The sequence below is a fragment of the Danio rerio genome, chromosome 12 (assembly GCF_052040795.2).
Source record: "Danio rerio strain M-AB ecotype USA chromosome 12, GRCz13ab, whole genome shotgun sequence".
Lineage (NCBI taxonomy): Eukaryota > Metazoa > Chordata > Actinopteri > Cypriniformes > Danionidae > Danio > Danio rerio.
The window spans coordinates 48434930-48452500 of record NC_141032.1 but is presented as its reverse complement, the minus strand read 5'-3'; the positions used below and the strand labels follow the sequence as shown (position 1 = coordinate 48452500).

At 34.3% G+C, this 17571-nt stretch overlaps 1 protein-coding gene and 1 long non-coding RNA gene across 2 annotated transcripts in view; one reads left to right on the top strand and one right to left on the bottom strand.

Annotated features, from left to right (window-relative positions):
- Positions 1 to 17571, bottom strand: part of LOC137496855 (uncharacterized) — a 167440-nt gene that overhangs the window by 15176 nt on the left and 134693 nt on the right. Inside the window, exons 9-10 of the long non-coding RNA XR_015504643.1 lie at positions 15429 to 15490; positions 15262 to 15344 (exon numbers count right to left, since the gene is read on the bottom strand). This is a non-coding gene — a long non-coding RNA (uncharacterized LOC137496855). The remainder of the gene's footprint in view (positions 1 to 15261; positions 15345 to 15428; positions 15491 to 17571) is intronic.
- pax2b (paired box 2b) overlaps positions 1 to 17571 on the top strand; it is a gene marked incomplete at its 3' end in the record, with an annotated part of 73047 nt that overhangs the window by 50444 nt on the left and 5032 nt on the right. The window contains 2 exon segments of the mRNA NM_131640.1: positions 570 to 684; positions 15235 to 15336. Coding sequence (NP_571715.1) covers positions 570 to 684; positions 15235 to 15336 — 217 coding nt within the window.

Sequence of the window (17571 nt, the reverse complement as noted above, 5' to 3'; positions counted from 1 at the left end):
TTATAGGGGAATCGGGTAAGCTAAATTGTCCGTAATGTTTGTGAATGAATGAGTGTGTATGGATGTTTCTCAGTGATGGGTTGCAGCTGGAAGGGCATCCGCTGCGTAAAAACTTGCTGGATAAGTTGGCGGTTCATTCCGCAGTGGCGACCTTGGATTAATAAAGAGACTAAGCCGAAAAGAAAATTAATGAATGAAATAAAAATGTCATTTTATGGTTGCCATGTTAATAATTACTGGCCAGAGTGAAAAATTACCAATTTTAAACTGATGAAGACATGATTGAAATCCTGTGAGATATTTAATGCTTAGTAAACAAATTCTTATCTCCAAATTTGAGAAATGTAATGGCAGAAATATAAATAATAATAAAAAAACTAAGAAAAATGCAGAAAAACTTAGAGAGGAAAAAAGCAAAAAGCATAGCTGAAGTGTGAGTTTTTTACTTTGAATTGAAAGAAAAAAAAAGACATCAAATCCCAGAGGAAAGTGTTGGAAAGATGCATGCTAAAGACTGTGCCTACTGTAATGATGTATTCTGAGGTGATGTTGCTCTTGTTGGTCTTCAGGCGAGTGAATACAGCCTCCCTGCATTAAACACAGGCCTGGATGAAGTCAAACCCAGTTTATCGTCCAGCGCGGCCTCTGACCTCGGCGCCAGCGTGTCACAGAGCTACCCTGTAGGTAAGACCACCTGAACCCTTTAACCCTTCACAATCAGGGATAACTAGTTATGAAGAAAAGAAACCTCCAGCTCACCCATAACTAAATGCATTAAAAGTAGACATATACGTAAAACTGAGATCAAATGCTAAATAGTGTGAGGATTATATGTTGTAATGTAATGTAATCCTCAACCTTTTAAATGACTTCCTGCCTACACTGCAAAGCATTATTTTTTACAAACCATTATTTTTTTAAATAGTAGATTAGATTAGACTTAGTTTTATTGTCATTACAGATGTACAAGTACAATGCAACGAAATGCAGTAAAAAAAAAAAGAAGCTTCAGCCATGTTTGTGTATACATGGTCTAAGAATGTATACACAAGTAATACTAGTAAATAAGATTATTGCATATACTGCTGCATTTCACATGAAAATATTATTTTAAATTATCAAAATAATAAAAATATTTTAATTATCATTAAAATGTTACCTTATGCTTCTTGTAAATGTTTATGAATATGCTGGCAATACTTTGAGTTTTGAACTAAAACCTTCCATAATGGGTAAATAAATAGAATAATAAAAAATAAAAAAAAGAATAAAAATAAATGAATTAATAAATAAATAAATAAATGAAATAATAAATAAATAAACAAAAAATGAATTAAAAATAAAAATACATTTAAAAATTACAAATAAATCTAAATAAATAAATAAATATATAAGGGAACACTTAAAAAACACAATGTAACTCCAAGTGTTCCCTTTATTTTTATTTTTTATTTTCTTTGAGAAGTAAAAAAGATTTTAGTTTGAAACTCAAAGTTTTGCCAGCATATTGATAAACAGTTGCAAAAAGCATAAGGTAACATTTTAATGAAATAAATAAAATAATAAATAATAAAATAATAAAATAAATGGAAAGTGCACCATAAACAGGAACTTTACATAGTTTTTTTTTTTTTAATTTTTAATTTTTTTTTGCATGGACAATATCAATCGTAAAAATAAATCATGTTTTTTTTTTAGATATGTTACTTGCTATGTTTTATAATAGTGACTTGTGCTTGTGTTTGAAAATAGTTTCAGTAATTAATTTAGGCTACTGTCATATGTTAAGCTTTTCTCAGCCTAATTAAGTTTGCTCAAATCTTATTATATTCAATTATAATACCGCACTGAAAATGCTTTGTTTAAGTGGATTCAGAAAGTGCTTTGTGTTCTGCATTAATTAAAGGATCTGCAGTGTTCAAACTCTCCTGTGCATTGATATTGTGGTCCCACATTAAAAAATACTACAGTAACCTACAGTAAATATTACTTGCAACTGAAACCGCATACTATGTTGTACACTAAAATCAGTATGCAAGCCGAGTAGTGTCTGAATTCACAGAATTTTAAAATCAGTATGCGAGAAATACCCGGATGACTTATAACTTCCGGCGAGATTCTGAAGTGTGCATACCATGCACGCTGCGCTATCCTATGATGCCCCGCGAGAGAATTCATGAATGGGATAGAAGTGACGCAATTTATGCAGATAGACCATGACAATGACAAAATGGTGGATGCAGTACCTGACGAGTACGTGGTTTCGGACGCAGACATTAGCCCCTTTCACACAGTGATACTGGTAAATGTCAGGAAAATTTCTGGAACAACTTTGCCAGTAAATTCAAAAAAGCGCTGTTCACACAGGCGAGGACGTTATGGAATTTTTCCGGAAAAGACCGTTCACACATCCATTCCAAAATACCGGTATATTCTAACATAATTAACCAGAAATGAGCTCTAAACAGCTGAGCTCGTGTTTGTAAACATTTGACGACATTACAGACTGTGTGGATGGATCAGTATTGTGAACAACTTCGATGAAACATATAGAGAAACACTTTCGCATGTCGAGATGTAAATGATGTGTGTGTGCTGGCGCTCACTGACTGCTTCACGGGCACACGCGACACGTCAAGCAACTGAAGAAAACAGAGCTTGAAGGTAAACCAACAACGGCTTATCATGAGCATCTTATCGATAATTATTTACACAGTTGGCATTAAGAAGGAACATATAAATGTTATCTGACTAACATCTAGCAGCTAAAAGGTGTCTGGAAAAATATTCAAAAGCTTTTATTCTCATAAACCGCGCAGACGTAAATGCGTCTGACTGTTCTGATTGGCTAGAGTAAACGTCTTACGTCAGCACGTTCTAGACGTGCACGAGCTCTTTCCGGCAATCTTCCTTCTGCATTCACACAGCGCAGCATTCCAGCAAATTACCAGTAATGTTACAACTTCTCTTCCCGTAAAATAGCCAGAACAAATTTACCGGTATTTTCAAAAAGGGCCTGTTCACACATACACATTATCGGCAATTTTCCGGAAAGGTCTGTATGTGTGAAAGGGTTTTTGAACCATACTATACTTGAATTAATCTGTTGGGGTGATTCTACAGTTGCTACGGTAACACAATAACTATAGCAATACAAACAAATAACCTAATACTGTGGTTTTCTTCAATTATAGGGTATATTTTGACTCTCTGCGGTCGTAAAAAATCCCAGGATGTCATTTTAATAATAGTAGGGGTTTAACCCCTGCATCCTGGCCAAATTTGACCACTGGCCTTTGTCCATCATGACCTCCTAACCATCCCTTTATGATAATTGGCTTCATCACGTCTTCTTTCCACCAATGAGCTGGTGTGTGGTGTGCGGTCTGGTGCAATATGGCTGCTGTTGTGTCATATAGGTGGATACTGCACACTTGTGGTGGAAGAGATTCATAAAGCGCTTTGAGTGTCTAGAAAAGTGCTTTATAAATGTGAGGAATTATTGTTATTATTATTATTATTATTATTATTAATGTTGTTGTTGTTGTAGTTATTGTTATTATTATCAGTATTATTATTTTTGTTATTATTATTATTATTAATATTATTATTATTATTATTATTATTATTGTTGTTGTTGTTATCATTATTATTATTATTATTATTACTATTATTATTATTATTATTGTTATCATTATTATTATTATTATTATTATTATTATTATTATTATTATTATTATTATTATTATTATTATACTACAATAAACCACAGTTTGCTGTAGTAAAACTAAAGTATACTATATGGTTTTCAGTACACTAGCTAATACTTTAGTATGCTAGAGCATTAACAAGGAGGTGTAAATATTACAATATAAAGCTTAGATCAAGATTATTCGCCCTCCTGTCAATTTTGATTTCTTCTTCAAATATTTCCCAAATTATGTTTTACAGATTCAGCATTTTTTCACAGAATTTTCTATAATATTTTTTCTTCTGGAGAAAGTTTCATTTGTTTTATTTCAGCTACAATAAAAGCTGTTTTTATTTACTGATTTTTTTTACATTTTAAGGTTAATAATAGTAGCCCCTTTGAGCTATGTTAGTTTTGGATAGTCTACAGAACAAACCAATCTTATACAATGACTTGCCTAATTACCCTAACTTTACCCTAATTAACCTAGTTAAGCCTTTAAATGTCACTTTAAGCTGTATAGAAGTGTCTTGAAAAATATCTAGTCAAATATTATTTACTGTCATCATGGCAAAGATAAAATAAATCAGTTATTAGAGATGAGTTATTAAAACTATTATGTTTACAAATAAGTTTGCCATTTCCAATAAACACAAATTAGAGCAAAAATAAAGAGGGGGGCTAATAATTCATCAGGACTAGTAATTCTGATTAAAACTGTATTCCATCTAATACACTACATTATAAAATGGTTAAAAACCCTTTGTTATTTATAATATTAGTATTTTCTTTTAATGCAGGGGTCTTATAACCTAATGAAACGAAGTTCAGGCTAACGAGCTGTTGGACGGAGGACGTTTGTTGTTTAACTGCAGAGCTGAGCTTCAAAATGATGTCAAATATGAACATTTACATAAACAAATTCATCATTTGCTCACGGCAGACAGGGAACGTGGAGCATTTGTTTCTCTCTCTCTCTCGCTGTCTCGCTCTTGTTAATAATAAATGATGGGACAGTTAATTAAAACGTAGTGTGCTTGTTGTGCCAGTTGTTAATGTGAAATGTGTGAAGTTTACTGACAGTTTTACGATCGTCTTCAGGTCAAAGATAAATACACAGCGCTTTTATTAAAATTCACATAATTATGCTGAAGACATTACGCCCATTACTCTGTGTGTGAGTGTGTGAGTGTGTGTGTGTGTGTGTGTGTGTGTGTGTGTGTGTGTGTGTGTGTGTGTGTGTGTGTGTGTGTGTGTGTGTGTGTGTGTGTGTGTGTGTGTGTGTGTGTGTGTGTGTGTGTGTGTGTGTGTGGCTGGATACCGAAAGCCATAGAGAGAGAGAGAGAATGTTGGTTTGTTGGCTGATTATGTGTTTCCAGCTAGTTTTACATCACCGTTTCTGTGTTGTTTATATTAATCAGGTATGAACGTGATCATCAGTTAATCTCTCATCATTTACTCACTAGTTTATTAGTGCCATCACACAATTAATCGCGATTTTCCACATCCAAAACAACATTTCAGGCTGCACGGTGGCGCAGTGGGTAGCACGATTGCCTCACAGCAAGAAGGTCGCTGGTTCAAGCCTCGGCTGGGTCAGTTGTTGTTTTTGTGTGGAGTTTGCATGTTCTGCCCGTGTAGGCATGGGTTTCCTCTGGGTGCTCCGGTTTCCCCCACAAGTCCAAACACATGCGGTACAGGTGAATTGGGAAGGCTCAATTGTCCGTAGTGTATGTGTGTGAATGAGTGTTTCCCAGTGTGTTTCTCATTCCGCGGTTCATTCCGCTGTGGTGACCCTTGATTAATAAAGGGACTAAGCAAGCAATAAAATGAATGGATGAATGAATATATATATATATATATATATATATATATATATATATATATATATAAAATCATAGCTATTAGAAAAAAATATTACTTTTTAATTTCTAAAATAATTAGAAAATAACTAAGTTTCTTTTGATTTCTGGATTTATTTATTTTTATTATTTATAATTATTTACAATTATTTTATTTTATTTAATGATGTTAATGTTAATGTTATCTAAAAAGGTCTGATAACATTTCTTCTGTAAATACTTTATAGAAAATAAAAATGTAGTCATTTAACAATCAAGGTTATTCCTGACGATTAAACATTGCTATTGCGTTGTCTAAAAATAAATAGAAATATGTCTAAAAAAATGAGAAAAAAAATTACAATTTTCCATCATCAATTTAAATTTGCACACTTAATATATTTCGATATTTAATTGATTTAATATATTTTAGACATTTAAATATTTAAAACATTCAAGTATTTTTAAAGCAGAGAGCATAAGAGATAAGTATCTGTGTGGTATTCACAGTTCAGCAGGAACCCTCATCTCCTCTGGCACCGGCTGCTTCATGAATCATTCATTTTTAATAGATTATGCAAATTCTCGTGCATAGAATCAACAAGATCAATAACTGTGGGCATTTTAATTGGGCTTGGAAAACATTTTAAGGATGAGTGTAATCTGTGTTTCTTTTCCGTTAAGGAAACTATTCATCTGCACACTGGATCTCAGCCGGAAGATAGCATGTTTTTTTCTTTTAACACAAAATATAATCAGTCAGGAATAGATTAACATTTACTGCTCAAACCAAAACTAGAGTATACATTTTACACTTTAATAACTTTAGCATTCTTTATTTACACTTTAATTTAAGTCAAATATAAACAACTTTTTGCTAGTTTTTTTTTTTTTTTTTTTTTTGCTGTTGTTGTTGCTGTTTTTGTCGTTGTTTTAATTTAATGTTTTATCACATTTTTAAATGTAAATATTTATGCATCATTTCTGGACATTATTGTTTTTATTTATTATTACTATTAACCACTGCAACTATCTTTATGTAACATCAAAATGAGAAATGTTTTGACAAAATTTGGGTCAATTATATACTAGATGGATGGGTGGGGGTGTTGGGGGTGGGATGTATTTTTGCATTTATTTATTTATTTATTTATTTATTTATTTTAATTATTTATTAATTTATTCATTCATTCATTCATTTATTCGTTTATTAGTTTTTATTTATTTATTTTTTTATTATTAATTTAATGAATTTATTTATTGTTTTTTTTTTTTTTGATAATTGTTTAAAATATACTGATACTCTTTGTATTCTTGCATTCTACATAATATTATGTATATTTTCAATATACATACTTATTAAAAAAAAAAAAAAACCTAAACCCAGCCATCATACACGGTAAAAAAAAGGACCTAGAGGAAACCCATGCCAATGCATCAAGAACATGCAAACTCCACACAGAAAAGCCAACTGACATATATATATAGTAATATATATATATATATATATATATATATATATATATATATAGTAATAAATACAAATTATTGTAAATAACAAAAGTTAAAGTTAATAGATTACATTTATGTTATTATATATATATATATATATATATATATATATATATATATATATATATATATATATATATATATATATATATATATATATATAATATAATTATTATAATAACAAGTGCTGTAAAATAATTAAATCATGATCCAGATGTTTGCATCTACAAAATGTGTAAATATTGTGCATATAAATAAATAAAAACACAAAAATTAAAAAACTTAAATATTTCCATAATTCATATTAGATATAAATATTGAATTGATAAATATAAATAAACATTTTCTAAAATATACACTGTAACACTGTATCCACACAACTGATTAAATTAAATTACCTTAATAGTTTTTCCAAATTTAAGTGTATTGAACATAAAACAATTAAGTTTTCCTCTAAAAACTCAGAACTTGAGTTGATTCCGCAAGTTTTAAATAAGTAGTTTAAACAAGTAGCAAAAATATTTGAGTCTATGCATCATTTTCTTTCAGCTTAGTCTCTATTTCAGGGGTCGCCACAGCGGAATGAACTGCCAACTGTTCCAGCATATGTTTTAGACAGTGAATGCCCTTCCAGCCACAACCCAGTACTGGGAAACACCCATACACTCTCATTCACACACAGTATACACTACAACCAATTTAGTTTCTTCAATGCCCCTTTAGCGCAGGTGTTTGGACTGGGGGAGAAACCAGAGCACCCGGAGGAAACCCACACCAGAACATGCAAACTCCACACAGAAATGCCACCTGACCCAGCTGGGACTCGACCCAGCGACCTTCTTGCTGTGAGGTGACAGTGCTAACCACTGAGCCACCATGCCACCTGAGTTGTAATGTAATATGTATTCATATAGTGCATTTATTGTGTATGGCCATACACCCAAAGCGCTTTACAATCATGAGGGGGGTCTCTCCACACCACCACCAGTGTGCAGCATCCACTTGGATGATGCGATGGCTGCCACAGGATAACGGCGCCAGTGCACTCACCACACACCAGCTATTGGTGGAGTGGAGAGACAGGGATAGAGCCAATTCGGTGGAAGGGGATGATTGGGAGGCCATGATCGTAAGGGCCGATAGAGGGACTTTGGCCAGGACACCGGGGTTACACCTCTTCTCTTTCACAAGAAGTGCCATGGAATTTTTTTTAATGACCACAGAGAGTCAGGACCTCGGTTTAACGTCTCATCCGAAAGACGGCGCTCACTGACAGTGTAGTGTCCCCTTCACTTTTACTGGGGCATTAGGACACACACAGACCACAGGTTGAGCGCCCCCTGCTGGCCTCACTAACACCACTTCCAACAGCAACCTAGTGTTCCCTAGTGGTCTCCCATCCAGGTACTGACCAGGCTCGGCCCGCCTTAGCTTCAGTGAGTAACCGGTCATGGGCTGCAGGGTGACATGGCTGTGATATATATATATATATATATATATATATATATATATATATATATATATATATATATATATATATATATATATATATATATATACATACACACACACACACACACATGTATACGTAGAATATACTGATCCAGCACTACTTATGAAAAAGCTCTGCTGAACTTTTTGGAGTGTGATGGAACATGCAATAATTTGTAACCTTAAAGTAAGCAATAGTTTCTCTCTCCATGTCTGCATCTGAGGGCACCACGCTTCTAGTCACACAAATTAATGCTTATTCCATCTTCACACACACAAAAAAAAAGCGAACTAACCTTTGAGCACACATTTGATAACAAACGACTTTCACCGTGCATCCAGGGAATTAGGGCAATTTGGCTCTCCAAACATCCTTTGCTTAGTTGTAATTAATTAGGGTGCCGTGTTTTTTTGGCTTGTGATAAATTGCTGCATCCTGAATGTAGAAAATAGAGGTCAAACGTTTCCCGTAGCCTCACTGTCGGAACATTAAGGTGTCCCTGTCGTGGACAATGTAATACAGACATGTTGAAGCAAGTGTTTGCACTCCAGCCTTCCGCTTATTTGAGATAATCCTAAGGTCACCCTGGTTTTCAGTACAGCGCTTCGGACAAATTGAATAAGTGATGGGTGTTTCTTGCATGTTGACGGATTATTGAGGCAGGTAACATGCGTTTGTTCTAGTCATGCAATTTATAAAAAAATATATACAGTAAAGTCATTCAGAAATTATTCACCCATTTGTGGTTTGTTTTCTTTTTCAAATATTTCCCAAGTGATGTTTAACAGAGCAAGACGTTTTTCACAGTATTTCCTATAGTATTTTTTTCTGCAGGAGAAAGTCTTATTAATTTTACTTCGGCAAGAATAAAAGCTGTTTTTTTTAACCATTTTATGGTCAATAATATTAGCCCCCTTATTTTTATTTTTATTGTTTACATAACAAACATCTGTTATGCAATGACTTGCCTAATTACCCTATTTAACCTGGTTAAGGCTTTACATTGCAATAGACTGATTTCATGCAGCTGCCATTATTAAGAGCGAAAACGAGGCTGCGGTGGGAAGAAACCTGGAAGTACCACTTAGAGTTCATTCATTCATTCATTTTCTTGTCGGCTTAGTCCATTTATTAATCCGGGGTCGCCACAGCGGAGTGAACCGCCAACTTATCCAGCTAGTTTTTACGCAGCGGATGCCCTTCCAGCCGCAACCCATCTCTGGGAAACAACACACACATTCACACACACACACACTCATACACTACGGACAATTTAGCCTACCCAATTCACCTGTACCGCATGTCTTTGGACTGTGGGGGAAACCGGAGCACCCGGAGGAAACCCACGCGAAGGCAGGGAGAACGTTCAAACTCCACACAGAAACGCCAACTGAGCCGAGGTTGGAACCAGCGACCTACCTACTGCGTCACTGCCTCGCCCTCGCTTAGAGTTACACATAGATATTTACATTAGATGTTGCCTGCCCTGTTGTTGTCTATTGGAAGGAATGTGTCAATAGAGCCGCCATGTTAGTACAGGGTAGCACTCCATTGAAATGAATGCCAGACCAATGTGCAGTGGAGGACTGTGGCCATCCAGAGCCAGAGAAATACACAAATTTGCATATATCTATAAGCAAAATAATATTACATCAAAAGAAAAAATCAAGATTATATTGCTTACCCCATTGGCAGATTATTTTGCTTGTTTTAAGGAAAAACTCAATTATTATTGGCATATTATTTCTCAAAACGAGACGGTATGTTTTGCTTGTCTTGAAAATGCTTCTTGATATAAGAAATTTTTAAATATTTAGACTAGAAACAAGAAATAAATCTAAGCAAGAAACACATTTTTTGCAGTGCATAAATTAAATATATTTAATTAAATATTAAACTAAATATATTTATAAATATGTTTTGTCACAGCAGAAACAGCACTGTAAAAAATGATTGTCTAACCTTTTGCCTCATATCTAATCCAAATATCTACAAATTCTCAAACCGAAAAGCATTTTCTATAGACTAGTAAAAAATATTTAATTTTCTAAATAAAAATAAATAAAATAAAAATAAATAAAAAATAAATAAATAATAAATAAAAATGAAGGGAGTTTTTCCTAAAAATATGCACAATAATCTGTCAGTGAGGTAAATAAAATGTTCACACTTTAAATTACAATAAGGTTTCATTAGTAATGTTAGTTAACAAAAAAAATATCTGATCAATAGGTCATGACAACATATGTTTTTAGTTAATTGTAACTTATTAAGTTAATCATGTTCCAACTTATTTTTATGAGTTACACAAGCTGTTTTAAGTCAGTTTAACATAACGTAAGTTCAAATAATTTGATTAAGCTTAAAAGTTTAAGTCAATCAGTATTTTTACAGCACTGTTGTGTAATTATGAAATATACTTGCATTTATTAATCATAGTTCAACATTTATTATTAACATCCCGATGCATTAACTAACATTAATTAATACAACCTTACTTTAAAGTTTTAGTACAGACTGAGGGCGACACAGGGGATCAGTGGTTAGCACTTTGGCCTTACAGCAAGAAGGTCGCTAGTTCGAGTTTAGGCTGGGTTGGTGTTTCTTGTGAGTTTGCATGCTCTCCCTGTGTTGGCGTGGGTTTCTTCCGGGTGTTCTGGATTCCCCCATATTACTGTATGAGTGTGTATGGGTGTTTCCCAATATTGTGTTGCAATCAAAAGGGCATCCGCTGTGTAAAACATATGCTGGATAAGTTGGCGGTTCATTCCACTGTGGCGACCCCTGATGAATAAAGAGGAGAAGCTGAAGAAAAATGAATGAATGAATAAATTTCAGATTGAGAACCAGATTATTTTATTAAGCCTCTGGCAGATATGCTTATAAGGAAAACTCACGTTTAACTTTGACTTATTATTTCTGAAAATTAAACAATGCTTGTTTTACTTGTCTAGAAAATGCTTCTTGGTTGAAGGATTTGTAGGTATCTAGACTAGAAACTTCTTTTTTCAGTGAAGCTTCCACAGTTTAGTGTGTTTTTTCTGTCTGTTGGGAAAGCATACTGGTCCACACAGGATTACACTGGGCTTTGATGGACACGGTCCTGCTCATTAGAATTGAACTGGTGGCCAAGTTTCCCCCCAGCGTCCCCAGTAAAAGCTCCCAGCCCCCCTTTTCTTGAACAAAAACATTAGTCTGTGAGGGGTGTCAGGCTTCAGCGCTCGGCTGGGTCCAGGCTTCATGTTGTTGGGTAGGACAGCCAAGCGTCAGCCCCAATTACTGCTCTGAATGTGGAGCTTTTTACTGCTATAAGAGACATTGAGTGTTTCGCGGAGGCCAGTATGAACCGCTCACTTTGACCCAGGCTTACATCTGTTCTCTGTTCTGACCTCGAAAGGACAAGAATAAATCCATTGACACACAGCGTTAGCTTTTTATGGAAAATACGTTGCAGCGTTTCTGTCACAGAGAATTTTGCAGGACCAAACTTGAATTCAGTGCTAATTAAATGTCATGCACCAGTCAGATTTAAAATACTTTCACAGTAAAAAGAAGGAATAAAATGTTATACAAAATGTATCAACACATAAACCAATCCATGAATACATTCAGAATTTTAATAGGAACAAAACTATTAAGTTTAGTGTATGTATAAAATGCAGCTGAAGTCTAAACTAATGTTGTGAATGAGACCTCAGTACATTGAAATCTATAGGCACAAATACAGTTAAAGTCCGAATTATTAAACCGCCTTTGAATCATTATTTATTTTTTAAATATTTTACCAAATGATGTTTGACCGAGAAAGCAAATTTTCACAGTATGTCTGATAATATTATATATATAATATTTCTTCTAGAGAAAATCTTATTTGTTTTATTTTGGCTAGAATAAAAGCAGTTTTTAATAAAAAAAAAATAAATAAACATTTTAAGGTCAAAATTATAAACCCCTTTAAGCTATATTTTCAATCATCTACAGAACAAACCATAATTATACAATAACTTGCCTAATTACCCTAACCTGCCTAGTTAACCTGACTAACCTAGTTAAGCCTTTAAATGTCACTTTAAGCTGTATAGAAGTGTCTTGAAGAATATCTAGTCTAATATTATTTACCGTCATCATGGCAAAGATAAAATAAATCAGTTATTAGAAAAGAAATCAGTTATTAGCTATTATGATTAGAAATGTGTTTAAAAAAATCTTCCCTCTGTTAAACAGAAATTGGGGAAAATAAACAGGGGGGTAATAATTCTGACTTTAACTGTAGACAAAGCACTATAAATTTGACATGAGGTGCTTTCTGGCAGATTTCTTTTCCACTTGCTTAAATCAGCTTCAAATCTTTAAATCTTGCTTAAATAAAAGTAGAAAATTGTGAGGTCCCACTTTATATTAAGTGGCCTTAACTAATATGTACTTATAGTTTGTTACAATGTACTTATTGTGTAAATACATGTATTTACTGTGTACTTATGCTTGATTAAATACCTGTATGTAATTACATCTGTACTTAACTTCTGTAATTACATATGTAAATATACTGTTGACCATCCCTTACACCTTTACCCACCCTTAAACCTACCCATACCACCAAACCTGTCCATAACCCAACCCCTATCCCATCTCAAGAGCACCACAAGTGTTCTCAAATACATTAGGAACACAGTAAGTACATTGTATTTATTTTTTGATGTAAGTACATAGTGGTTAAGGACACTTAAAATAAAGTGGGACCAATTGGCATTATTTTAAATTTTCTTCATTTTCCTTCGTTTAGTCCCTTTATGCATTAAGGGTTGCAACAGTAGAATGAACAACCAACTTTTCAAGCAAATGTTTTACACAGCGGATGCCCTTCCAGCTGCAACCAAGTACTGGGAAACACCCATACACACTCATTCACACACATACACTACGGCCAATTTAGTTTAGTCAATTCACCTTCAGCGTTTAGATTGTGGGGGAAACCAGAGCAGGGAACCCACGTCAACACGGGGAGAACAGGTGTGAGGTGACGACTCTAACCACTGAGCCACCATGCTGCACGTGAAAAAATATTTATAATATAAAGATAACTCATAAATAGTTACGATTTTCTACTTTTATTGCAAATCTTGCAGTCTTTTAAAAATTGTTTTAAACTAGTGGAATTTTTTGAATGAAAACACATTTAGTGTACATTTTACTGTGCTTTTTGTGTTAATAAATTTCAGTCAAACTGAGGTCCTTTTCACAAAACAATTTTTTTAATGACTTCAGCTGCTCTTAAATATACACTAAACTTCATCGTTATGTTTCTATCGATATTCTGAATGTCTTTATGGAGAGGTTTGTTTATGTGAATTTTTATAATGTTTTATTACTAATGGCATAATAAAATGTTTTGTGTCTGCATTTTAAAGGTGCAGTAGGTGATCTTACACAATGCTAACAGCTTCGCATAAATCTCTGAATCACAGTCCCTCCCCTGCCGTCTACAGCCACCCCTCCTTAAATAGCAAGCCAAACTGACATGCGATTTCAGTGCGAATATTTAGAGTTGCATGGTAAACAATATAGGGAGAGAATATGCGGAGTAGCGGTATTTACTTGTGTTTTGTTGTTAAACTAATTAAAATCTACATCATCGATGCTGTAAGAGGACCTTATGAAACTGAAAATAGTCTTATCAGTCTTTCATCGGAAGATTTTAGTGGCTGAACAGCACTTCTGTCAAGATATAACACATTTGTAACATCAACATCTAACATTACATCAGCTCTGCGTGAAGTTAAAACAGTGTAAAAACAGAACATTATCGGTCTAAGAGAAAGCCATTGTCATCTTTTCTCCAGCGTGCAAAGGTAACTCCAATATTGATTCAGGTTTTTAAAAAGTTTAGATTCAGCAGGTTTTGATCAATCGTGGGCATGCTCTCTCTCGTGAACATGCAGCGGTTGGCGGAGCTGTGTACAAACGTCTGCACAGTTGTTCAAATCTGCATTTGCTGACAGACAGATTGGGCTACTTATCGGAATTATGAGAGATGTTGGTCTGACTCTATTTAATTGGATGAACATTTTTTAGTTTTATGCCTTACCCAAAATATAAAAATACATATAAACACATTTAGATCAAATACTGTAATCATTACTATTAGACTGCGAGGAGACTTTGAACCAGCACAACAAAAACTGCTTCTGAAGACGATCACCTACTGCACCTTTAAGAGCGTTTTCTAATTTATAAAGTAAAGATGTCCAAAATATTTTCAGTGAAACCCTTTACATTTAACATGTCAATAAAATAAAACAAGAATTTAGAACCCTGCTTTTATCCAATGTCCAGGATTTATTTCCAAACTGCATATACATATATATATATATATATATATATATATATATATATATATATATATATATATATATATATATATATATATATATATATATATATTTTTTTTTTTTTTTTTAAATAATATATTTTAGATTATATATATATATATATATATATATATATATATATATATATATATATATATATATATATATATATATATATATATATATATTGCTATATTTCTGCAATACGTTTTAAATGCAGTCCTGAGCTGATTGATGATCGACAGTAAAGTAAGTGTGGTGTGTTTGTGTGTGTTTGTGTGTGTGTGTGTGTGTGTGTGTGTGTGTGTTTGTGTGTGTGTGTGTTTGTAGGGCGAGATATGGCCAACACAACCTTACCTGGATATCCACCTCACGTCCCTCCAACAGGGCAGGGCAGCTATCCCACATCCACACTGGCTGGAATGGTTCCTGGTGAGTATCTGCAAATAAAATGTACAATAATAAGAAGTTTTGTTGTCCCACAGCTGCTAAAAAGAATAGTTTACCCTATTTTTTTCACTTACTCGTTATTTACTCTCCATCAAGTGGTTTCAAACCATTATGAGTTTCTTTCTTCTGTTGAACACTAAAGAAGACATCATATATTAACAATACTTTCCAAACAACCACCAAGGAATTGAGTGGTCATCATCATAAAACCAGTTACCATCGTTTTTTTATTTAAATTTTTATTTAGAAAAGTCAAAGTTTGTTGTTAATTACCAGCACAAATTGTTCATTAAAATAATGTGTGGCCAATAATGAATATACTGGGCATACATGGTGACATCTAAGAGCTAATTTTGCTAATTGAGGCTATGAATAAAATCATTATTTCTGCAAAAAGTTTAAAATAAAAAACAAAACTGTTTTGAAACTAGTCAAAGATGAGCAAATGTTGACAGGATTTTCAGTTTTGGGTGAACTGTCCCTTTAAGATACTCATTTACTGTAAAACACAATGAGAGGATAAACATTTACGTTAATTAGATGCATTAAAATAGCTGCAAAAGAAGTGTAACCATTCATTCATTCATTTTCTTGTTAGCTTAGTCCATTTATTAATCTGGGGTCGCCACAGCAGAATGAACCGCCAACTTATCCAGCACGTTTTTATGTAGCGGATGCCCTTCCAGCTTTAACTCATCTCAACATCCACAAACACTCATTCAAACACACTCATACACTAAGGACAATTTAGCCTACCCAATTCACCTGTACTGCATGTCTCAGGACTGTGGGGGAAACCGGAGCACTCGGAGGAAACCCACGCGAACGCAGGGAGAACATGCAAACTCCACACAGAAACGCCAACTGAGCCGAGGATCGAACCAGCGACCTTGAAGTGTAACCAATAATCTTTAATTTAGTAAAAAGAAATGGGCAGCACGGTGGCACAGTAGGTAGCACAATCACAGCAAGAAGGTCGCTGGGTCAGTTGGCGTTTCTGTGTGGAGTTTGCATGTTCTACCAGTGTTGGCGTGGGTTTCCTCCAGGTGCTCTGGTTTCACCCACAGTCCAAACACATGGGCTATAGGGGAATTGGGTGGGATAAATTGTCCGTAGTGTATGTGTGTGAATGAGAGTGTATGGGTGTTTACCAGTACTGGGTTGCAGCTGGAAGGGCATCCGCTACATAAAACATATGCCGGATAAGTTGGCGGTTCATTCCACTGTGGCGACACCAGATTAATAAAGGGATTCACCTGAAAAGAAAATGAAGGAATGAATGAATATGTAGTTCAGAGTGTGCCTCACACAAGTGAGTGGACTTGACAAACCACCTGTAGTAAACGCATTCTTCCATCTCTCTGACACTTTATCAGAGACTTGCACCAGACATTATAAAACATTGCACATTTATAAAGTGTGCATCGCACATAGGTGAGTGGGCTTGACCTGTAGAAACACTCTTCTCTCTATGAAAAGACACTCTTCCTTAATCTAGAGCTTAATTCTCTGAGTACAAACAGTTGCTTTGTATAATTAGCACTTGTTGTGTGTATTGCCTCTTCTTGTTGAATCACTGAATGCTTCTTCATTGGACAAAAGAGTCTGCTAAATGACTAAATGTGAATGTATTTAATCTTATTGTTTCTGCATGTGTTTGTTTACTGCTAGACCAGGGGTCCGTTCTTCGTACCTCGCTTAAATGATCTAAGATTATTTGGCAGATCCTGGATCTTTTCATCTTGATAACTGATCTCTCGCTAATTTGGTTCTTCAAACAAGTTCGCGAATCAGATTAGAATGTCTGGATGAACTGATCTGAGATCGCTGTGTGTGTTGTGAAGGACAGATCTATCGATCCTCGAAATCATGATCAGCAATGCAACGATTGGCTGACGGCACAGCAGCGTAATGACATCATCTGATTAATATTTAATTATCCATGTGAGCAAAATTACATCAAATTAGCAGTGAACGGTTTGTTAAATATGACACGCAATAACCTTCCACATTTGTTGTGGCCTGCAGGCTTTACTCTTTCATGTGTCAAGACAAGAGTATTCATCATGCATTTCAATGCAAATCAATGTATTTAGTTCTACATTTAGAAAATATTTTCTTCATTATAGTAGCCGTTTTTTAATCGGTGTAAAGAATAACTGGATGTTTACAAAAGCATTTTCATATTGGTAAAGGCGTCTGCAACTTTTGTGAAGC